Source organism: Dipodomys merriami, unplaced genomic scaffold (assembly GCF_024711535.1).
Source record: "Dipodomys merriami isolate MVZ:Mamm:240054 unplaced genomic scaffold, mDipMer1.0.p SCAF_14, whole genome shotgun sequence".
NCBI classification, from domain to species: domain Eukaryota; kingdom Metazoa; phylum Chordata; class Mammalia; order Rodentia; family Heteromyidae; genus Dipodomys; species Dipodomys merriami.
Genome location: NW_027202715.1, coordinates 37,252,023 through 37,276,490, shown reverse-complemented (window position 1 = coordinate 37,276,490; position 24,468 = coordinate 37,252,023). Strand labels below are relative to the sequence as shown.

The following is a 24,468-nucleotide window of genomic DNA, read 5'->3' as shown; positions in this document are numbered from 1 at the left end:
GCTATGGCTCAAAGTGGTAGAGAGCAAAAGAGCTCAGAGACAGCCCCACAACCAAACAAAACAAAAACAAAAAAGCCAAAAGTAACGCTGTGGCTTAAGTGCTAGCCTACCTTCCACTGGCTGGAACCATAGAGTGGGGATTTTATAGAAAATCCTTAAGGCAATTTAGGTTGTTTTTAAAAAATAATCTCTCAAATAAGATTAATAAGATTAAGTTTTGTGTGTGTGCTGATTCTGGGGCTTGAATTTAGGGCTTGGATAGGGTGCTTGAACTTTTTGTGAAGGCTACCACTTAAAGTAAAGCCATAGCTTTATTTCTGGCTTTCTGGTGATGAATTAGAGATGAGTCTCATAGACTTCCTTATCTAGGCTGACTTTGAACCACAATCTTCAGATCTCAACCTACTGAGTAGCTAGGATTACAAACATAAGCCACTGTCATTCATTTATAGAGAGCCAGAACAATCTTTCAGAAACAGAACAAACTCCTTATCTCTATTTTAAGACCATGTTTGCCCAAGATGAAGGAACTCTTTAATACAACTGAATCACAGCCAGAGAAACTACCATGCTTAAAGCAGAGAGAGTGTAGTCAGTTATGATGCCTAGGTCAGACACAGTGGCTCATACCTCTAGTCTCAGCTACTTGGGTGGCAGATATTAGCAGGATCACAGTTTGAGGCCAGCCTAAGCAAAAAGTTATCAAAGCCCCATCTAACCAATAATGTGGGCATAATAATTCATACCTGTGACCCTAGCCATGCAAGAGGCATATAATCCTTTAAAAGCTATAAGAAACTTCAAAGCTATATCAATACTTACCTGCTGAATGATTTTGGAAGTTTTTTGGAGATTCTCTCTGGGAGGGACTTTTCCAAATAATTTCCAACCAGGCGCACTATGAACAACTGATTTGAGTTCCTTTGTCCTTTTTAGAAAAAGATTTCTGAAACACAAAAAAAGTTTCACAAATTTTGTATTTTGTAATCCGGGAGCAACTAAATAATAATTGTTGAAGTTGGGGCTGGGAAGGTGGCTCAGTGGTAGAGCGCTTGCCTTGCATGCCTGAGGCCCTGGGTTCGATTACTCAGCACCACATAAGAAAAAGAAAAAAGCCGAAGTGGCGCTGTGGCTCAAGTGGTATAGCGCTAGCCTTGAGCTGAAGAGCTGAGGGACAGCGCCCAGGCCCAGACTTCAGACCCCACAACCAACCAAAAAAAAAAAAAAAAATCATTTCTAGCCAGGCACCAGTGGCTCTGGAATCCTAGATACCAAGAGGATGAGATCTGAGGATTACGGTTTCAAACCAGCTGGGTCAGAAAAGTCTATGAGACTCTTATCTCCAATAAACCACTAGAAAATTGGAAGTGGCACTATGGTTCAAAGTGGTATAGTGCTAACCTTGAGCAAAAAAGTTCAAAGATCCTGAATTCAAGCTCCACTACCAACAGAAAAAAAGTATTTCTACTCTTTATATTAATACTGGTTTAGGCTAACATGCTTCAGTTAGGAGTACCTGGCTTAGCTGTGTGCCATTGACTCACACTTTCTAATCCTAGCTAATCAGGAAGTAGAGATCAAGAAGACTGAGGCTCAAGTCTAGCCCGAGCAGAAAAGTTCAGAAACCCCATCTCCCAAACAACCACCAAAAAGCCAGGCTAGAGGCATGGCTCAAGTAGGTGAGTGTCAGTCTTAAGCTAGCACAAAGCCAGTAACAGAGAGAGAAAAAAAAGAAAATATAACATATAGATCTATTAGAAGACTCATCAATAAAGATACTAGTTAAAAAAAGTGGAAGACAGCTGTAAATATAATAGTTCTGAATTCATAATTCACATACTTAACAATAAAAGCCAAAAATTTGAGAAGAAAGAAAATTGAAAAACAAAACCTAAAGGGTTAGGTAATATAATACTTTTTAAAAGTACTATTTAGTTTGCTGTCAGTTGTAATAAAAAGTATATTTAATATAAATTGTTTTCCCTAGGATAAGCTACATATAACAATGCTTATTGCAAACAAACCAATATACAGCCAAGGGAAAAATGTACTTCTCACTGAAATATCTAAAAACAAAATGAAACAAAAAATCTGTACATATATTTTACTTTTCTTATTTTTGGACTAATAGTCCAAGCCCTAAGCAATCAAAATGTAGAACCTAACTGGTTATGAAAACTGGGAATGACATTCAAAGTAGTTGCTCATCAAAACAGTATGGAGAGCCAGCACAGTGGCTCAAGCCTGTAATCCTAGCCACTTAGGAAGAAGAAAACGGGGAAGAACAAATAGGAAGATCACAGTGCAAGCTGGCCTGGACATAAAGCAAGACCTCTAAAATAACCAACACACAATAGGGCTCAAGTGGTAGAGGCCTGCCTAGCAAGTGTAAGGCCCTGAGTTTATATCCTAGTACCAAGAAAGCGAAACAGTATGGAAGGGACAGCATGGACCAATTAGAAAAGGTACTGATGAATCTTAACTCAATTACCAAACATTTATACAGGCTATGATACAAACGGAGATTAAGAAAAGCTTAAATTCATGTACAGTTATAGCTCCAAATTATTTTAATTCCCAAATAACCAGGTTTAGCTATACTCAAATACCACATAAATATATCTTGAAAGAAATATCATAATATAGAAATAAGTTTTTAGTCAGTTTCAACAATTAAAAATATTTCTATTTAGATATGCAACAGAAAAGATGACATCACAAAGCAATTTCTGTTTAAAGTACTTTAGAGGTTTCTTTTCTTTTCTTTTTTTTCTTTTTTTGCCAGTCCTGGGGCTTGAACTCAGGGCCTGGGCACTGTCCCTGAGCTTCTTTCTTTGCTCCAGGTTAGCACTCTAGCACTTGAGCTACAGCTTTTTCTGTTTAGGTGGTACTGAGGATTCGAACCCAGGGCATGATGCATGCTAGGCAAGCACTTTACCACTAAACCACATTCCCAGGCTCTGTTAGAGGTTTCTTTATAGATGCTTATATGCAGTAATTTAATTTTCCACTTTTTAAGATCCTAGGTTAGAGGTTTTTCAATAATGAACACACTGAAGACCAGGAAATTGACAAGTAGCAATTTCAAGCCACAGTGGATGACCTATTAAAGTATGGGCAACACAAGCTATGTCTGCAATTTATTGCCTCTTAACTCCATATTTATCCTGTGATAACAGAATTCTTTAAGTACTTCTTCAAAACAAATAAACATGAAACTGGCTTTCTCATTAGAAGTCATTGAAGGGATACTAAAGGAGAAAAAGGCTTTCTGGTGGTCTCCAGCTGAGGCAGAGTAAGGTGGGTGGTATTATGGATATGAGATCATTCATTAGAACTGGTCAACCACATGCCCAAACTGTGTAGTCCCTCAGCAAACTTTCAGCCTCAGCCTAGAGATAGAAATGGCCACTCTACACCTCTCTAGTCATGGAAAGAACCTCATCAATTTTCAATGGGCAGAAGCAGGAGTGGGAGATGACAGGCCTGGATCACTTATCTCTAAAAAATATACAAATCAAGGCTGGGAATGTGGTTTAGGGTAGAGTGCTTGCCTAGCATGCATGAAGCCCTGGGTTAGATTCCTCAGTACCATACAAACAGAAAAGGCCAGAAGTGGCACTATGGCACAAGTTGTGGGATGCTAACCTTGATCAAAGAAAGTTCAGGGATAGTGCCTAAGCCCTGAGTTCAAGCCCCAGAACTGGCAAAAACATTAATAATAATAATAATAAATAGATAGATAGAAAGAAATTAATCAAAAAACACAGTTAAGACACCAGTTCACATAGTTATTACTGTTTAAACAAACACACACAAAATAGGTGTTGATGAGAAAGCAAGAAAATTGGAACCTGATGAACATTTAAAATCATATAGTAAAGCCACTGTACAAAGTATTTTCACAACTGTTCAAAATGTTAAACACAGAATTATCATATAAGCCAGAAATGCCTAGGTTTTTACCTAAAAGAACTAAAAACAAAGATTGAAACAAATACTTATATATCAATGTTTGCAGCAATAGTACTGACAAATCAAAAGGCAGAAATCACTCAAATACTCATCAATAAATGAATGAGGCTCACCCCTGTAATACTAGCTATTCAGGAGGCAAAAGTCACTCCTGGCAGACAAATCTAGAGGTTTATTGGACAAATCTACTGGTTTATTGGAGATAAATAAATAAATCTTATCTCCAATAAACCAGGAAAAGCTGGAAGTAGAGGTATGCCTCAAGTGGTAAAGTGCTAGTCTTGAATGAAAAAGCTAAGCAGGTAAGAGTTAAGACCTTGAGTTCAAACCTCAGTACTGGCACCAAAAAATAAATAAATTAAGAAAAATTTGGTGTATACATATGTTATAGAATGGACTGTGTCCCTTAAAATTCCTATGTTGAAACTCTGATACTAGTCTCTTGGACTATGACTGTATTTTAAGGGTTTTTAAGAGAACTCAAGGTCATGTAGATGAGCTTTAATCCATTATGCCTGGTATTCTTGTAAAAGGAGATACCAGGGCTGCATGCATAAGAGGGAAAATGAAAGGAGGATTCAACAATAAAGAAGTAGAAGCTAGGTGCTAGTGGCTTACACCTGTAATCCTAGCTATTCAGGAGAATGAGATCTGAAGATCACAGTTTGAAGCCAGCCCAGGCAGTAAAGTCCATGAGATTCCTAACTGCCAATTAATCAACAAAAACTCAGAAATGGAGCTGTGAATCATGTGGTAAAGATCTAGCTGAAAAAGTTCAATACAGTTCCCAGGCCGAGTTCAAGCCTAGCCCAGAATTAGGGGAAAAAAATTAAAAAGCAGAAAAAGTACATGATACTCTTACCTCTAAATAACCAGCAAAAAACTAGAAGTGGAAGTATGGCTGAAGTGGTAAAGGATCAGCCCTGAGCAGAAAAAGCTAAGGAACAGCACTCAGCTCATAAGTTTAAACACCACTATCCATACAAAAAAAAAAAAAAAAAAGTAAAGAAAAAAAAGCAGCAGCAGCTAAAAAAGCAGCTATCTACAAGCTAAGGAGAAAGACTATGGGAGAAACTAAACAGCTCATCTTCATTTTAGACATATAATCTTCAATACTATGAGAAAACAAATTTCTGTGGGGGTTTTTTTGTTTTTTTTTTTGCAATGGGTCTACTTGTATCCCTATTTAAGCGATTTGTTTTTTCCCTTCCCCTCCACAAATTATACCAACATCAAATACAGTGAAAGCAGGGGTTATACTGTGGGGGAGGGACATACAAAGCAACAAAGAAATTATCTTATAAATATGTTAGAAATAATCACATGAAAGAAAAAACATTTAAATACTTATCTTGGAGTTCTTTTCACCTAACATCAACTTATCTGACCTTTTCTGCTTGCCTCAGACATATACTAGTTATTGCAAATAAGGGAAACCATGGGACCTATGTTTCTTTGGGCCTGGCTTACTTTACTTAATATAATTTTTTCCAAGTCTTTCTGTTTTTTACACCACCTAGTATGATATTTTGTTATTTTGTTATGGTATCCCTATAAAACTAATACAACATACAATGGAGTATCATTCAGCCACAAGAAGGAGCCAAGTTCTGATATATACTACAATCTGGATGGACCTTGAAAACATGGTGCTACCTTAAATGAGCCAGAAACAAAGGAACTAATATTATGTAACTCCATTTATATCAGGTATCTAAATAGGCAATTCATAGAAACAGAAAATATATAGACTTTATCAGGAACTGAGGAGAGAGAAATATGGAGTGATTGTTTAATGGGTAAAAAGTTTCCATTTAGAAAGACGAAAAGTTCTCTAAGTAAGTGATAAGTGATAATGTATATTATCATGTGTTTAATGTCACTGAATTGCATAACCATATACTTAAAATAACTAAAGTTATTGATTTTATGTTATATTATTCTACCAAAATTATTTTATTTGTTCATTCATTCAAACATTTTGAGACAAGGTCTAATTATGTTACCCAGTCTAGTCACTAAATCATGGATTCAAGAGGTCCTCCTGCTTCAGCCTCCCAAATTGCTGGGATTACAGATGTGTCACCCCACCCAGATATAACAATTTAAAATAATATGTGCAGAAAATGAAAAGCCAAAGATTGAGAACAGTATAAAGCTCAGTAGCAATATAAAGCTCAATAACAAGTTATTGAAAAAAAAAACAAAAAAAAAGAAAATAGAGAATATTTAAGCTAATGTTTTGCCAAAGAAGGTATATTAAAGCAAATAAGCAACATAAAAAATGCTCAATATTATTAGTCATTAGGAAAATGCAACTCAAACTTGCAACGAAGTGACACTTCATTACCCTCAATGATTCATCTATCTATATGTGTTTGCAATATTCTAATACATCTTTCTTTTGCTTCTTTCTTTTACATACACACAGAAAGCTTCATTTGAGACCCACACTAATTGCCTACCACACCTAAAAAGCTGGGCAAAACTCATTTATAACATGAAAACTTTCTGCTTATGAAGTAACAGGATATGAAGTGCTTAGGCCTCTAAGAATTGGCATACTCACTTATATATGAGGCAATGTAAATTTCAGTCTCTCAAATTATGGAACTTGACAATACAGAAAATTGTATCTAATCTTGAATCTTCTTACTAGCAATAATAACACCAACCTAATAAAAAGGATTGAAACTTTTCCAAACAGAAAATAAAATAGTAAAATAATCGTCAAAATAAACTAAGTTAAAAAATTAGAAATCATAACCTGACCTTCAAAGTTTTTCAGGGGAAATTAGACCACTAAAAACAAACCAACTTCCTGGACTGTGAACTTAAAGTTTCCACAAAGAATAGAAGACCAAAAAGAAAACACTATTTAGTGACCATGGAATGCTAGAGTTGACTACATAATTAATTCAAAGAAGTACTATTTTTTTAAAATTCAGTACTTGGCTATTTTGGATTAAAGATCTGGCACAAAGATTACTTACATTCTTTCCAAACCTCAATCATTTTTTTCATTTGAAAAAGACTTTCAGCTGACTATATGAAAAAAAGTACTTTTCTGCCAAATAAGTTTAGGCTTTTTTAATTCCAAGAATTTTCTTTCTCGGGCTGTTTCTCGATCTTGTCTTGGTCGCTATTACAAATCCTAAAAATTAAAAAGAATAAAGAATTTTTACTTCATAAGTCTACATAACTATCCTTGCTACTTTCAGATGTCAGAACTATTTTTAAAAGGAGAAAGCTTACTACACTTAGTCTTATTTAAAAAAAAAAAAAGTAATTACAACACTGAAAGACTACTTCTTAACTAACAGTCTTTTGGAGGTGCCCAACACTTTATAAAATATCTAGGTCAAAGGTTCTTCAAGAGCCAATGAGCCAGAGTCTCTTCTCAAATTGCATGCACAATTTTAAGAAAACGATGTGGCTAACAAATATTTCCTTGGGGAACTGTTTATAGTCTTCATCACATTCTCCTCAGATTCATCTCTACACAACTCCCAAGAAACACTAATAACTCAATAAAGTCACTTTCTATAGTCATAACACTAATAAGTGTTTGAGACAGTTTACTGCAGTTTCTTTTCTTTCAAATAACCTTTGTTTTGATCATGTGTGACATATCCCTTCTCTTCTTTCTTACATATTACTAAAATGTCTTCATTTAAACAGCTCAATAATATAAATTATTTTCTTCTTCCTCCAGAATACAGTTAGAATGCATTTGCATCAGGATGATACTTTGGTAGATCCTATCTTGTTTACCTTACAGTAAATAAATTACAGGCAAGGCTTTACTAACAGAGATCTTTGCTTCTTTACATAGCAGAGGAAAGCAACATGAAATGCCATTATGGGTAAAATAGTAATAATTATTATGACTAAAATATTTTTGCTTTTTTCTGTATACTTATTATAGCAAGTATAGAATACTCCATAAAAAGAGTTGATTTAAGTCCAATATTGGTGCCTTAAGACATTGAGAAGCAAGGCAGAAACCACCAGGAGAAAAATAAGAGGACAAATATAAGAAATGTCCTATAATTTTTCTTTTAGTATATGCACATAAAAAAGAAAATATCAGGGCTGGGAAGGTGGCTCAGTGGTAGAGCGCTTGCCTTGCATGCTCAAGGCCCTGGGTTCGATTCCTCAGCACCACATAAGCAAAAAGAAAAAAGCCGGAAGTGGCGCTGTGGCTCAAGTGGTAGAGTGCTAGCCTTGAGCTGCAGAGCTGAGGGACAGTGCCCAGGCCCAGAGTTCAGGCCCCACTACTGGACGCCCCACAAAAAAAAAAAAAGAAAGAAAATATCAGAAGAATATGTAGAAAACATCACAGTTAGCAGGATGTATACTTCATCAAAACAACAGAAACTAAGCTAACATTTTTTATTTACACTAAAGGCAAAATATATTCTTATCTGTTTAGTCACCGTGATGTACATAAAGGACAGAAATGTTTTAAAATTGCTTATGAAGATGGTCATATGTGATTATGCTAAAAGCCATAAAATTGTATACCTTTAGGTGAGTTTTATGAATTATGTCTCAAGCTGTTAAATTTCTATTAAATGAGAAATTAATCTGATATATTAACATGATAAAAAAAAGACCAACTGGGGTTTATCATACAAATACAAAGAACCACATGATCATATCAAGTGAGGCATTCAAATTCACTTAACACCATCATAAATATATATTAGTAAATAGTAGAACTAAGGGAACAAAAATTCCTTAGCCTGATTATGATCATTTACACTATCAAAGAACCCGATTGCTAACATGAAAGACTCAAGATTTCCTTTTAGATTAAAAACAACTTTGAAATATTTTAAACTGTTGCCTTCTGCATCAAAATGTTAGTTCTACAATATCACAACTGTATTAGACTTTGAGTTCTGTATTTACTATTGAATTTCCAGTGCAGTCAGCTAACTTGGGGGGAGTCGGTTTAAGGGGAGTTTTTCACTGGGGGAAAAAAAATTTACTCTAAGCCATTGTTTCTATGAACCTTTCTCTACTACAAGCCTTTTCTTTTCTTTTCTTTTTCTTTCTTTCTTTTTTTTTTTTTTTTTTTTTTTTGTGGGTCATGAGCCCTGAGCTCTGGGCTTGAGCACTGTCCCTCAGCTCTTCAGCTCAAGGCTAGAGCTCTACCACTTGAGCCATAGAGCACCACTTCTGGCTTTTTCTACTTATGTGATTCTGAGGAATCGAACCCAGGACCTCATGCATGCAAGGCAAGCACTCTACCATTGAGCCACCACCTCACCCCTACAAGCCGTTTCTTCTATAGATTATTCTATTTCAAAATTTCTTACTTTCTACCTTATTTACATACATATCTGAATGCTACTTTTAAACTATAAATGCCCAGAGAATAGAATTTGTATAATCTTCTCAATGATCTGTTCTCTATTAATATTTTCATTTTTAAAATTGATTCCTTTTCTTTTGATATATAGTTCTACAAATTTTACTACATGTAAAGATTTTTTTTTTTGTTGGTCATGGGGCTTGAACTCTGGGCCTGGGCGCTGTCCTTCAGCTCTTCAGCTCAAGGCGAGCACTCTACCACTTGAGCTACAGCGCCACTTCCTACATGTAAAGATTTATGTATCTATCACCTCAAAGTACAGAATACTTCCATCACCCCCAAAATATTCCCTGTGTACCTCCTTATGGTCACAACTCCCTAATCTCTGTAAAAACGTGAAATGATCTTGAGATAGATTTACAGGTCAGATTTAGTGCCAGAGAAGTAAATCTTGTTTCCCTGTCATGAATTCTTATAATTTATAATTTAATTCATATTAAATCATTAATCATTGTCTCAGCATCCATTTTAAACCAGAAGCAAGGCTCAATCACTGTTAACATGGTTAACAGTTCTATGCCTCTTTCCAGTTTCTCAATGTGGTCATCTAGATTTCTGGCTCAGACAACTACCTCCTGATGACCACTTCTTTATGGGAAAGCTAAACACAAGCTACTTGACTGGCCAAGCTGACTCCACACTTTGCACAGGAGGGATGCTACGATGCTCTTGTAGAACTCATATCTGATCATTTTGGTGGTACTGGAGTTTGAACTCAGGACTTCACTCTTGTCACACTTGCTAAGCAGGTACTCCTTGAGCCATGCCCTCCAGCATACCTTCTAACTTTAAACCTATCAGAACTCTCATTAGGAAACACGTTTAAATAATGCTCTTAATTGTAATAAAGGTTCTAGCCCATAGCTGAATCCTGGTGTGGACCAGCCAGCTTGCTATAAATACCAGGGCTTATATAATTCATTAAATAATCCTTATTTCCATCTTTGTCACCTCTTGTGATCACTGAACAAGAATCCTCTTATTATTAAGCAAATCTATGTTTATTAAAATTCACTAAAGGACAAGAGTAAAATATTGATAAGAGTCTTAGCACTACCTTGAGCAGTGCTAGTAGAGTGAGATTATAGTGATGAGGCATGAGATCAAATGGTTAAAGACAGGAAATGGATGGGGATTACGCAAAGTGTGTGATGTGATGATCATTCAGGACTGGCTGATCTATGAAATGAAGATCTGGAAGTATTTCTAATATGCCTAGACTATATAACAAGACTCTGTCTCAGTAAAACAAACCTAAAAAACAGAAACGTACTATACGTTCATAACTAACAAGAAAGGTCTAAAAGAAACTAATAAATAGCTAAGTAGCAATCTTGAAACTTCAGAGAGGTGATTATGTAAAGAACTGACTTATTAGCTAAATATGGTGATTTGTGCCTCTAATCCCAGAACTTAGGAGGCTGAGTGAAGGTTAGCCTGGGCCACTTTATAAAATCTTGTCAAAAAAAAAAAAAAAAAGCCAGGTACCAGCTACTCAGGAGGATGAGCTCTGAGGATCAAGGTTCAAAGCCAGCCTGGGCAAGAGAGTCTACAAGATGCTTATCTCGGGGTTGGGGAGGTGGCTCAGTGGTAGAGTGCTTGACTTGCATGCATGAAGCCCTGAGTTGGATTCCTCAGCACCACATAAGCAGAAAAAACCGGAAGTGGTACTGTGGCTCAAGTGGTAGAGTGCTAGCCTTGAGTTCAGGGCCCCACGACCAACAACAACCCCCCCCCCAAAAAAAGGAGAAAGAAAAGAAAAGAAAAAAAAGAAACGTGAAAAAGATGCTTGTCTCTAATTAACCACTAAAAAACTTCAGCTCTGCTCAAGTGGGAGAACACTTATACTTGAATGAGAAAGCTCAGGGACAGTGCCCAGGATCTGAGTTCAACTCCCAGAACTGCTCTCTGCAAAATGAAAAAACATACCATGAAGAACTGACTTGTTCTTTGTGGTTCTATAGGGAAAACAAACAAGAACAATTACAAAGAGATATAATATAAGAGATATAATATGCTTCAATATAAATAACCTTTTAACAATTAATACTGTTAATAGGCTGCCTTTAGGAAAACCATAATATCTATCCAGTACCTAAATTATCTAAGAATAAGAAAGTTAAACACTACACTTTAAAGTTGTTGGTGATGCATTTCTATGTTGATTTTTTTGGCTCATGTCCGACCTAACAGTACTTCCTGAATTGATTATATACATGATAGAACTAGTCTTCAAATACCATAAGTGAAGTCCCAATCCCAATAAGTATAGGTACAGAATCATTCAAGGCACAGAACTGTCAAATGCAGGTTCAGGAAGACCTCTGACTGTTGTCAGTCAGTTTGAAGTGAGCTACTGGTCACAGGCAGGAGGAACTACATTAAAGTCCAGGAACCCAGGCAGACATCCATCACTTTGCAAATTTTCTCACACTTGGTTAATGGGGTTTGATGCCTGCCACATGGAATTGATAAGTTCATGTCTCTGTGGATTCTGCTGTATTTGCAGATATAATTGCTTATTGACATAAGTCAACTGTTTGTGCTTCATGGTATGCTGGATGGTGTCCCCGCCACCCCCTCCAGTGTTTATGTATACAAGATGTTGAGTCATTCTGTTTTGGCACTTAATTTCAAAAGGGAGTAAGCTTGGGTCAAGACCATTGATTGCATTGCCTTAAAACTATTGTTCTCTATAACATAAAAATAAAACATAAAGTATCAGGCCTAGGCTGTTAGTAACAGTAAATCAAAAGACTGTGTTTCAGTGATCTTCAATAAGTACAAAACAATTGCTGGATGCCAGTGGCTCACCCTGTAATCCTACCTACTCAGGAGGAGGAGATCTGAGGATCAAGGTTCAAAGCCAGCCTGGGCAGGAAATTCCGTGAGACTCTGATTTCCAATAAACCACTCAGAAAACCAGAAGTGGCGCTGTGGCTCAAGTGGTAGAGTGCTCACATTGAGCTGAAGAGCACCCAGGCCCAGAGTTCAAGAGCTATGACCAACAACAACAACAACAAAAATCTTACTCATTTAAAATAGGCGACTCATTATTAATTTACTCAAGAAAAATGTTAAGGTAGTTATTCTTCTTTGCAGAATATTTCTGAGTTACTATAATTGTATGCTCAGTTTTATTCATTTTTTGCAGGTGGGGTGAAAGGCTCAAACAATCTTCCTAACTTAGCCTCCCAAATAAGTTGGGCCGATAATTACAGTCATTGTACCTAGCTGTGTATCCAGTTTTGAAAATTTATCTGTTTCTAGAACTACACCACAAAGATGAACATTATTCTCTACGCTATGTGCTGGTAACATTAAGCAATGATGCCTTATCCGAAATTTTTTTTTTTTTTGGTCCAGTCGTGGGGCCTGAACTCTGGGCCTGGGCACTGTCCCTCAGCTCTTCAGCTCAAGGCTAGAGCTCTACCACTTGAGCCACAGCGCCACTTGCGGCTTTTTTTTTCTGCTTATGTGGTGCTGAGGAATCGAACCCAGGGCCTTGAACATGCAAGGCAAGCGCTCTACCACTGAGCCACCTTCCCAGCCCCCCTTATGCAAAGTTTTATGTTACTAGGTTTTGATACATAGCTCAGGTGGTATAGCCCTTGCCTATCATACCTGAAGCCCTGAATTCAAACTCCAGGAACCACCAAAACAAACAACAAAGTCAATGAGGGGAGGGGGTCAAGGGCTATGTAAGTTAAAAAAAAAAAAAAGGGCAATTTAACCTTTATCATTCTTTAAAAACAAAGTATAGCCAGGTAACAGTAGTTCATACTTATTAAAATCCTACCTACTCATGAGACTGAGATGTGAAGATTAAAATTTGAAGTCAGCCTGGGCAGAAAATTCCCTGAGACTGGTATCTCCAATTAACCACCAAAAAGCTGGTAGTGAATGTATGCACTAGATATCTTAAATTCAAGCTGCAGTACTAGCACAAAAACAAAACAAAATTTTTAAAATCCACAGAATACAGAAGGTACGTATTCAGTTGAACCACTATCTTTATTTAAAATTTTAATAATGTACTTTTGAATTTATTTATTTATTTTTTTGTCCGTTGTGGGGCTTGAACTCTGGGCCTGAGCGCTGTCCCTCAGCTCTTCAGCTCAAGGCGAGCGACCACTTTGGTTTTCTGGTGGTTTACTGGAGATAAGAGTTCACGGACTTTCCTGCCCAGGCTGGCTTTGAACCACGATCCTCAGATCTCAACCTCCTGAGTAGCTAGGATTACAGGCGTGAGCCACCGGTGCCCAGCTTAAACTTTTATATAGGATATATTTGGGGGAATGACTAATGCGTTTTCCCACACAAGAGGGATTTTAATTCTGCTAGCTTTATTTTATTTTTGCAAGTCCTGGAGCTTGAACTCAGGGCCTGGGCACTGTCCCTTAGAGCTTCTTTCTTTGTTCAAGGCTAGCACTCTACCACTTGAGCCACAGCACCACTTCTAGCCTTTTCTGTTCATGTGGTACTGAGGAATCAAACCCAAGGCTTCATGCATGCTGGACAAGCACTCTAGCACTAAGCCACATTCCTAGCCCCACTGCTAGCTTTACTGTGGTGCATGAAGGAGAAATTTTCCTTTCCTTGTACTGGAGTTCAAGTAAGGATACACTGTACAGCTATATACTGTATTTATCTTAACTCTTCATACATGTACTATTTTGTTTCTTCTTTTTTCTTGTTTTTAATATTATCTTAAAATAGGTGCACTTTACTGGACATAGATGAAAATGAACTAGGCAACTCAAAGGCAACGATGGGAGGGAGGGAATGAGGGAGAAAAAGGGAACAGCTTTCACTAAGCAACAGGAAAGAAATGTACATATCATCTGATGTGGAAGAAATAATTGTATTGTCAAAGCTCATAAAATTCACAAACTTTATAGACCATAATAATGACAACTTGCCTTGTGAAGGTTAAAATGTTTGTAACTATCACTATTCCACAATACTGTGAAATGTGTGAAATTTATGTAATCACCTAATCTCAATAAAAAGTTGTACTTTTAACACGTCCCCTAATACGTATGGTAGATCTTGATCAGTGTCACTCCTGCCAGCATTCTCCCAACTCCCATCTATCCCATCTCCATCTGTCTCCTAAAGTTTCCTAGCTCTGTTTTCCCATATGTACATGTATTATCCACATTTCTCTCTCCCACTTTCTTAGCCTCCATCTCCTTCAGAAAGGAGATATTTTAGCTTTCTGGTATTCATTTTGTTAACCTGTTTCTAAATTGTTCAAAGGGGTTACACCATGGAACCCTACCCTTATGCATACCATACTCAATTCAGTTTGATCCTGTGTATATATACAAATGGCCAGTATATGTTTTCAAGTATGTTTATATTTTGGGTCTAACTTCTATGTATGAGAGAAAACATGTATACTTTGTGTCTCCCAGCCTGACCCACTTCACTCAACATGGTTTTTTTTTCCAGGTCCATCAATTTCTCTGTAAATAACATAATACTATTCATTCCGACAGATGAATAAAATTTCATCATATGCATATGATGTATGTTACACATATTCTGATATATATCAATAAAAATTCATATATATTATATATATATTTATGCATACATGAGACAGCACTCAGGTTCTGAGTTCAAGCCTGAGGACCAATACACACACACACACACACACACACACACACACACACACACACACACACACACACACACACACACACACACACACACACACAAAATGCTATAGAAGGGCAGAGGATGGAGGATAAGAAAGTAAAGGAGAGATGGTAGAGACTTGGAAAACACTTTAAAAGTTAAAAAAAAAAAAAAGGAGTTAAAAACATCTTCAAAGGCATTGAGGTAGGCAGAGTAGAAAAAAAAAATTAACAGTACACAGATAATTTATATAATCTGGAGACCACAGTCCAAAGTACTTACTAGCAATGGCTAACTTCTAACTAGCATTTATTCTTGCAGCAATTTTTCTACCTACAAACCTTTTTTCTACAAACTTGGTTTCTCTTATTGCTAAACATACTTCCAAATGTTGCAATTTTCTTTTTTCTTTTTTTTTTAAATTGGTCCTGATGCTTGAACTCTGGGCCTTGGTGCTGTCCCTCAGCTCTTCAGCTCAAGGCTAGCACTCTATCACCTGAGCCACAGCACCACTTCTGGTTTTCTGAGTGGTTTATTGGAGATAAGAGTCTCATGGACTTTCCTGCCCAGACTGACTTTCCTGCCCAGGCTGGCTTTGAACATGATCCTCAGATCTCAGCCTCCTGAGTAGCTACTATTATAGGCATGAGCCACCGGTGTGTGTGTTTTTTCCCCCCTAATTGTCAGTGTGGGGCTTGAACTCTGAGATTGGGCACTGTCCCTCAGCCCTTCAGCTACTTGAGTCATAGCGGCACTTCTGTGCAATTTTCTTTTCATTGTCTTTACAAGAACAGTGTGAGAAAAAAAAAAAAACAGTATTTATCTTTAGTTTTATCTATATTTTGCCAGTCCTGGGGCTTGAACTCAGGGCCTAGGCACTATCCCTGAGCATCTTTTTTGGCTCAAGGCTAGCACTTTACCTCTTGAGCCACAGTGCCACTTCTGGCTTTTTCTGTTTATGTGGTACTGAGGAATCGAAACCAGGGCTTCATGCATGCTAGGCAAACATTCTACCACTAAGCCACATTCACAGGCCCTATTTTATTTTATTTTTTGTGTGTGTGCTGTCTTAGGGCTTGAACTCATGACTTAGGTGCTGCCCCGAGCTTGTTTTTTGCTTAAGGCTAGTGCTCTACCACTTGAGCCACAACTCTACTTCCAGGTTTGTTTTTTATGTTGTTGTTTATTTGTTTTTGGTGCTTGAGTCTTGTGCACTTTCCTGCCTGGCCTGACTTAGAACCACAATCTTCAGATCTCAGAGTTTTGAGTAGTTAGGATTACAAAGCTGAGTCACTGGTGGTCAGCTAGTTTTATTTTATAATCCTTGACCTGCTTTTTAAAAAAATGAACTAGGGGCTGGGAAAGTAGCTCAGTGGTAGAGTGCTTGCCTTACATGCATGAGGCCCAAGGTTCAATTCTTCAGTACCACATAAGCAGAAAAAGGCGAAGTGGTGCTGTGGCTCAAGTGGTAAAAGGCTAACCTTGAGCTGAAGAGCTGAGGGACAGTGCCCAGGCCCAGAGTTCAGGCCCACAATCAACAAACAAAAACAAAAACAAAAGAACTGTTATAATTCTTGAATAAATTTTTCCAGGGACAATAACAAAAATATATTTTGCCTAAGTTGATTTAAAAAAGATGGCTAAAAACAGTGAAGATTAAAACCAGATTTGGAACTTCTAAAAAATTCCCAATGTATAATGGGGTGGTTAGTTATAGAGTATAGTATCTGGGAAAATACACATAATCTGATTTCAAAACCATCATGTTCAATTCCAAATATAAAACGTTGTAATCTGTGTGAGACTGGAATCAGAGAAATACACAAACACACAAAAAAGTATCCAAAATAAAATTGAAATTAAAAAGAAAGTGCAAGGTCAAATTCAGAAGTAAGTTAAACACTGTATTACCAAGTTAACTTTCAAACTAGCTAGCTTGGTTTTCAAAGGTAAACTTCTCTTAATTTCAGGAGAAAAAAAAAGCCTGCTAAAAACTCAGACAGTCACATGTGTTTCCCCTCTTCCTTTAGCCACAGAAATAAGAACTACAAGAAAGGCTGAGGTAGCAAATTTTAGAGGTGGGCCAAGCCACATTCAGTGTACACAACTCTTCCCTCACTAAAGGGTTTTGTTTTGTTTCCCTCTACACAGGGTTTCACCCCCAGACTAACCTGCAGCTCAAGATCCTCCTGCCTCCCAGGTGCTGGAATGGGCCCAGGGCCCTTCAGACAAAAAAAAAAAAAAAAAAGAGAGAGACAATAATTGAAAAACAGCAAAAGCAAAAAGGGATGTAGGCATGGCTTAAGTGGTAGAGGGCCTGCCTTCAAGCACAAGGCTCTGAGTTGCCTGTTTTTTTAAATCATTGCAGTAAGGTTCAAGCAGATATAAACCAGAATTATCTGGGTGAAAACTTTTAGTGTAGCTATGAGTTCCTAAGCCACTAGAATTACTTACTTTTTCTGAATACATTTAGAGATAGGTAACCGATAAATTGCTTCAAAATCTCCAAATATGGTGTATACATGTGAACATATGAGGGAAGGTGGGAAGAGGGCACAGAATCAGTGAAGAGCAGGTAAAGAAGTACAACAGAGAGGTCCATCAGCTGCACTGGACATTGATGAAAATGAACTTAACAACTCAAGGGCAGTGATGGGAGGGAGGGAATGAAAGACAAGGGAACAGCTGATACTAAGCAATATATGTAAAGTTAACCTTGCTGTGTATCACCTCTAAAACAACAATTAAAAAATCAATTTATGTTTGTATGTGTGCATGTTTATATGTATGTGCACCCAGGTCCTAGGGCTGGAACTCAGGGCTTGGGCCCTGTCCCTGAGATTTTTGGTCAAGGCTAGAGCTTTACTATATAAGCCATAGATAGTTCCATTTCCAACTTTTTGGTGCTTAATTGGCAATTAAGATTCTCACTGACTTTTCTGTCTAGACTAGCTTTGAACCATGATACTCCAATCCCAGCTTCATGAGGAGACAGAATTATAGGAATGAACCACAGGTACGCAGCTGGGGACAACTTTTAATAACTGAAAGTTACCTGTCAAAACCAGTTCTCCAGCCGGGCGCTGGTGGCTCACGCCTGTAATCCTAGCTACTCAGGAGGCTGAGATCTGAGGATCGCGGTTCAAAGCCAGCCCGGGCAGGAAAGACCATGAGACTCCTATCTCCAATAAACCACCAGAAAACCGGAAGTGGCGCTGTAGCTTAAGTGGTAGAGCGCTCGCCTTGAGCTGAAGAGCTGAGGGACAGAGCCCAGGCCCAGAGTTCAAGCCCCATGACCGACAAAAAAAAAAAAAAAACAGTTCTCCTGAATCTGACTAGATCAAGATTATGAATTAGAGAATCTAATTTTTTAATCTACTTTTAGGTAATTTTGTTGTATATCAAATACTGGAACTATTATACTGGTTCATCAAAGTGGAACACTGGAAACCTCCAAGAAGTTACTCAAGGTATGGAAATAAAAATCTTAAATTCCAGTTCATTGATTAAAGTTTACTATTACCGTATTCTCTCTCATGCAGTGCTATCTTCCCCACCCTTTTACACACCCCCCAAATCATAAAGGAAATAAAATATAGACTATACTGTGTGTGGTGTCTCATTCCTATAATCTCAGAGATAAAAACATTACCAGTTTTGAGGCCAACCTGGGCTGCGTAATGAGACCCTATCTGCCTGGTGAGACCATATCTTAAAAAACAACAGAAGGGGCTGGGAAGTTGGCTCAATGGTAGAGTGCTTGCCTTGCATGCATGAGGCCCTGAGTTTGATTCCTCAGCACCACATAAGCAGAAAAAGCCAGAAGTGGCACTAGTGGCACTAGAGTGCTACCCTTGAGCTGAAGAGCTAAGGGACAATGTCCAGGCCCTACGACAAAAAAAAAAAAAAAAATCAAACTGCATTTAAAGAATCCTCTTTAACTTAGTTCACATTTGAAATATTAGCCAAAAAAAAGAAAGAAATATTAGCCAGTAAATATGTGAGGTTTACTATGTGTGCAAAAATAAGCACAACCTATACTGAAAACAAGGCATGAATTTTCTTGAAGGTCTCACAAAAATAATTTAAAGAAAGAAAAAGGAAGAAAGGGGGGGAGTGGAAGGGAAAGGAAGAGAGAAGTAGGGAGAAAAGGGGTAGGGAGGGGAGGAGCAGAGAGGGTAGAGAAAGCATAGCTGGAAGCCCAAGAGATTCCAAAAAAGGTTTCACTCATAATTGTTGAGTTGTAGGAACATGAAGCTCAAGGCACACATCTAACATTTCAAGTTTTTTTTTGCGTAGTGTTTTTTTTTTTGTCAGTCGTGGGGCTTGAACTCTGGACCTGGGCACTGTCCCTCAGCTCTTCAGCTCAAGGTTAGCACTCTACCACTTGAGCCACAGCATCATTTCCAGTTTTCTGAGTGGTTTATTGGAGATAACAGTCTTACAGACTTTTCCTTCCCAGACTGGCTTTGAACCATGATCCTCAGATCTCAGCCTCCTGAGTAGCTAGGATTACAGGTGTGAGCCACCCTCACCAGCTCACATTTCAAGTTTTTTATTTTATTTTATTTTATTTTATTTGAGAACATACTGTACAGAGGGGCTACAATTACATGGGCAGGATAATGCATACATTTCTTACCAAGCATTGCAGCCTCCTCCTTTGTTTACCCTTACATTTCAAGTTTTTATATGCAGGCTACCCCTTGGGCTCCCAATGCTTGCTTAGCTGAAGCAGAAGCAAGTTCCCAAGAGAGACTGAAACAACTTCCCTCACAGAAGGGAAGGAAAGCATGAAATCACCACTGAAGCCATTCAAAATTAGAGTAGAGCCATTCTAAACAAATCCCCATATCTTCTACATGAATTCTCACCTAGTCAATGAAGCTTCAGCTTCCAATGATATCTTAAAATTTTGTAATAATAAATTGTCATAAAGAATTGTCCAGCCAGGTGCCGGTGACTCACGCCTGTAATCCTAGCTACTCAGGAAGCTGAGATCTGAGGATCGTGGTCCAAAGCCAGCCTGGGCAGGAAAGTCCATGAGACTCTTAACTCCAATAAACCACTAGAAAACCAGAAGTGGCGCTGTGGCTCAAGCGGTAGAGTGCTAACCTTGAGCTGAAGAGCTGAGGGACAGCACCCAAGCCCAGAGTTCAAGCCCCACGCCCATCAAAAATAATAATAAAAAAATTATCTATCACTAATTTTAAAACTATTCTTACTTTTTTTTAAAATAGATTTTTTTACCCTGTTAAGAGAAAAAGAAGTGGAAGAAAAGGAGACGGGAAGGGGAGAGGATAAACAGATGAGAGAAAAGAACCATAAAGTAAATCAGGAATACTAGGAATCAGAAATCCTGGTTTTTGAATGCACTAACTAAAATGAACTGCCTTCTTTCATGAGGTGGCAGTAGCTGTACCAAATAGTAAGAGTCTATCTCAGAAAAAGCCAATAGTACCAAAAGGAACTTTGGAGTTAAGAACGGCAACTATATACAAAGCAACAATAAAAGCCTCTTGAGTTACTGGGACAAGGGTACTTTCTGATTATTTTGCCTGAGATGCAAGATTTGTTGAAAATTACAGTCCCTGGGGGACTGTGAAGAAGGAGAGTCCTTGAAAGTTACCAATTCAACCCAACCTGAATGGAGTTCTTGATGCCAGTGCCAGGTATTGCAGATTCAGCAATGAATGCCAGTCCTTCTCTTTAAGAATTAATCATCAGAAAGTATTAAGAATTAAAGAGTTGAAGGGACGGGAAGGGGAAACAAAGGAGGAGGCAACAATGCTTGCTAAGAAATGTACTAATTATCTTGTCCATGTAATTGTAATCCCTCTGTACAGTATTTTCATAATAAAAAAAAAAAGAATTAAAGAGTTGGGGCTGGGAGTTGGTTCAGTGGTAGAGTGCTTGCCTTGCATGCATAAGGCCCTGGGTTCGATTCCTCAGCACCACATAAGCAGAAAAAGCTGAAAGTGACACTGTGGCTCAAGTGGTAGAGTGCTAGCCTTGAGCTGAAGAGCTGAGGTACAGCGCCCAGGCCCAGAGTTCAGGCCCACAATTGACCAAAAGAAAAAAAAAAAGAATTAAAGAGTTAAGAATCCAGTTAAGGTTTTTGCTAAATATTAAAGGAAAATTTGTATCCCACTCTGTCCTTTCCCAAGAATAACATATAAAGGAAGCAATGATTTGTAGAGTCTTGAAATTTGGATCTCAAGAAAAATATGGGCTGAAGAAATAAACTTAAGGGTAGCTAAATTTTCTGATTTTAAATCCAGTGCTCGGATACATCCGATTAATGTGGTCATCTGAATAAAATCTAGCTATAATAAAAATCTAATTATGCTACAAGTCAAAGGTTTTTAATTTGATGGAAATTTCTGTACACTGCTAATAATGTGAAAGCCTCTAATAAATAGATTTCCTTTGCTACTGTTTGTAAATTGCAACCAGATGTATGTGTCTTTTCCAACTTATTCCCCATTAGGCTGCATTTCACCTCTAAGTCATTGACCATTGTCTAAATCATGTCTATTCCCAATACTTGGCACAAAGTAAGCTAATTTATTAATTGAATTGGCCCTATCCAGGTCTAAAATTGCTCGATATCTGATCTCAAAACAAAATCAAGATATGAGGACCAATAAGCACCTAAAGTCACGTCATAAACTTATGTCACAAATAAATTTAACTCATTTTGAGACCTTTTGTGAATATAGTACTGATGCTGCAAGTTTTAATTATATTTTTACAATTACAAGTACAAATACAGATCTACTATATATTTTGTCATTAAGTAGCACAAAATCAAGATTTCCGACTGATTTAAGAAACTATGTAATTTATTTGTAAAACTACTTAAGTAAGGAAAATAGAGATAAGAAATAGTAGAGAGGGGGGAGGCTGGGAAGGGATGTGAAGGGTAAACAAAGGAGGAGGCTGCAATGCTTGATAAGAAATGTACTCATTATCTTGCCCATGTAATTGTAACCCCTCTGTACAGTATGTTCACAATAAAAAATAAAAATTAAAAAAAAGAAATAGTAGAGAGTAAGAAATAAAAATCAGGAAACTGTGTCTCTGTCGACACACTAATTGTATAACTTTCTAAGACCTAAACTGCATAATGTTTCAATTCTAGTTACAGTCAAGACCCCTAAAAAGGTGTTACATGTTAGAAATACTTTTTGCCTAGAGATTGAAGTGGGAGGGAGGGCAGTAGGATGGTATCAAAATGCAATTCAAGTGAAATTGCTTTTTCAGTAATGCCCATTGAGATATGTATTTTCCCACTGCATCTGTTTACTCCTATTAAACCATCAAAGCCTCATTCTGAATCGTATTTTTTAGCACTATAATTCAATTACAGAATGTCCTGTCAAATTAAAAATAAAAGACCTTTAAACTGATGTTGTTTGGGGCTGGGGATATACGTTGGTAGTCCAGAGCTTGCCTAGCATGCCCTAGATTCGATCCCTAGGACCTCAAAAAAAAATTTTTTTAATTAAAAGTTTTGAATTAACTGAGAGTTCTCTGGGAGAAGTAAAGAGATTTCCTACGTAACTATAGTAATTTGGCTTATATGTCTAGCATCTAATTCTAAGCACCAAACCGACTGCATTTTAGTAAAGACCACTGAAGCAAACCTAATGAAAAACCACGGCTTCTAATTTCAAGAATCCTCACACCACTGGAATGGGTTTAGACTCCAAGCAAATTAACAGCTCTACAAAATGACTTCCCTTTCTTCCCCAGCCACACCCGCAGGCAAAGCCCTTCCCCATCCAAGCCCTTCAAGTATAATTATTTTTAAGAAGGGCGGGGGGGAAGGTTGTCTGCTGGTCCGGGACAGGCAACTGCACATTTGGCCAGCAGGCAGGCTAGCCTGATTGCACAAGCACTCGGGGAGCGTGGTGTGGACACCTCCAGCCCCACGGGACAACAGGAAGATTGCTTCCCACAGAGTTCACAACCACAGAAACACAAAGCCAGCCGACCGGGTTCCTCTTCCCCTACCTGCAAATCAAAGCTGTCGGAACCGGCGGCGGGGTCGGGAGGCAGCCGACGCAGCCCTCCCCGCAGGTCCCCGGCCCCGCCCCAACCCCGGTGCGGTACCTGGCGAAGAAGTCCGCAAAGCCTCCACCCCGCCGAGCCCGGGCCGAGGTCCCCGCGGGGCCCGGCTCCATGCCGGGCGATGGCACTGGCCGCTCCGCCGGGGGCAGGTGGTCGCCGGTGCTCGGCCGGCGGCTCACCTCGAACGTATTCCGGGAGTTCAAGTGACCGTCCGGGAAGCCGAGGCTCGGCTCGGCACCCCCACTAGTCCTCCCGGCTGGAGTGACGGCGAGCTCGCGCTCCATGGACCCCGCGGGGCTGGCTGTGGGCCGCTCCGAGTCCTCGCTGCCCCCCGAGTCGTCGTCGGCATCGACGTCGGCGTCGGCGTCTGCGGCCGCCAGGCAGCAGCTCCGCAGCGGGTCCTCGAGCGGCGCGGCCCAGTCTGACGAGCTGTCGGCGCCGCCCGCACCCTGGTCCCCGGGCCCTTCCAGGCGGAGGCGACCGCACGGGCGCTGGTAGCGAGGCTCTGAGCCGCCAGCACGAGCTTCGGCCGGGCAGCCACGGTCCTGGCCCAGCAGGAAGCCCGAGTCCCCGTTGGTCATGCCGCCCAATCGCGACGCGCGGGCGTCCGCCGCCTCCGCGACGCGGGGCTTGGAGCCGTGCGGGCGGGCGGCCGGGCGCGAGGCGGCCGCAGGAGGGGCGCCGGCCGGGCCAGCGGGGAGCGGACAGTCACACAGCCCCGGCTCGCGCGGCCCCCCGGCCGCCGCCAGGTGAGACTGGAGGCGCTGCCGGGGCGGCGTCTCCTCCTCCTCCTCCTCCTCCTCAGCCTCCTCCGGGGGCTCCGCCGCCCCGACACTGCCACCAAACCCGCCGGTGGCCGGGATCATCTTCCTGTCCGGGTCCGCGGGCTCCTGCGCGGGCGCCGGGAGCAACTTGGCGTTTCTTCTCGAGCAGGCGGCAGCATCCTCCGGCCCCACCATCTGAGGGCCGGTTGGCCGCCGCCCGAGGAGACCGAGGGCTCGGCCGCGCAGCCTCTGCCAGGGAGCAGCCGGGGTACGGGGACCGCGGCCGCCACCGCAGCCGCAACGCTCCGGACCCGCCCCTCCCGCCCGCCCCCCCCCCCGGCCTGCCGGCCCGACCGCCCGACAGTTGCGATAAGGCGGGCACGCGCCTGGGCTCGCGCACGCGCAAAAGACGGACCGGTCAAGCTACGACCTGGAGATTCCCTGAACCATAGAGATGGCAGCTAGAGAGGCCTGGGCCGCCAATCTGGAATCCGCCGTCTGCGTGGCGGAGGCTGCTTTGCACACTCTGCGTCTGGCAGATAGTAGAGGGAGGTATTACTCACTTAGCAAAAATTAACTTGGCCTAATCATTGGTGAGAGCAAAATACAGGATCTTAGAGTAGG

At 39.9% G+C, this 24,468-nt stretch overlaps 1 protein-coding gene across 1 annotated transcript in view; it reads right to left on the bottom strand.

Moving 5' to 3' along the window:
• Positions 1-24,097, bottom strand: part of Tbc1d12 (TBC1 domain family member 12) — a 54,665-nt gene extending 30,568 nt beyond the window's left edge. Inside the window, exons 1-2 of the mRNA XM_070021240.1 lie at positions 23,123-24,097; positions 823-946 (exon numbers count right to left, since the gene is read on the bottom strand). Coding sequence (XP_069877341.1) covers positions 823-946; positions 23,123-24,039 — 1,041 coding nt within the window. The 5' untranslated portion in view covers positions 24,040-24,097. The remainder of the gene's footprint in view (positions 1-822; positions 947-23,122) is intronic.
• Between the last annotated feature and the right edge of the window lie 371 nt (positions 24,098-24,468).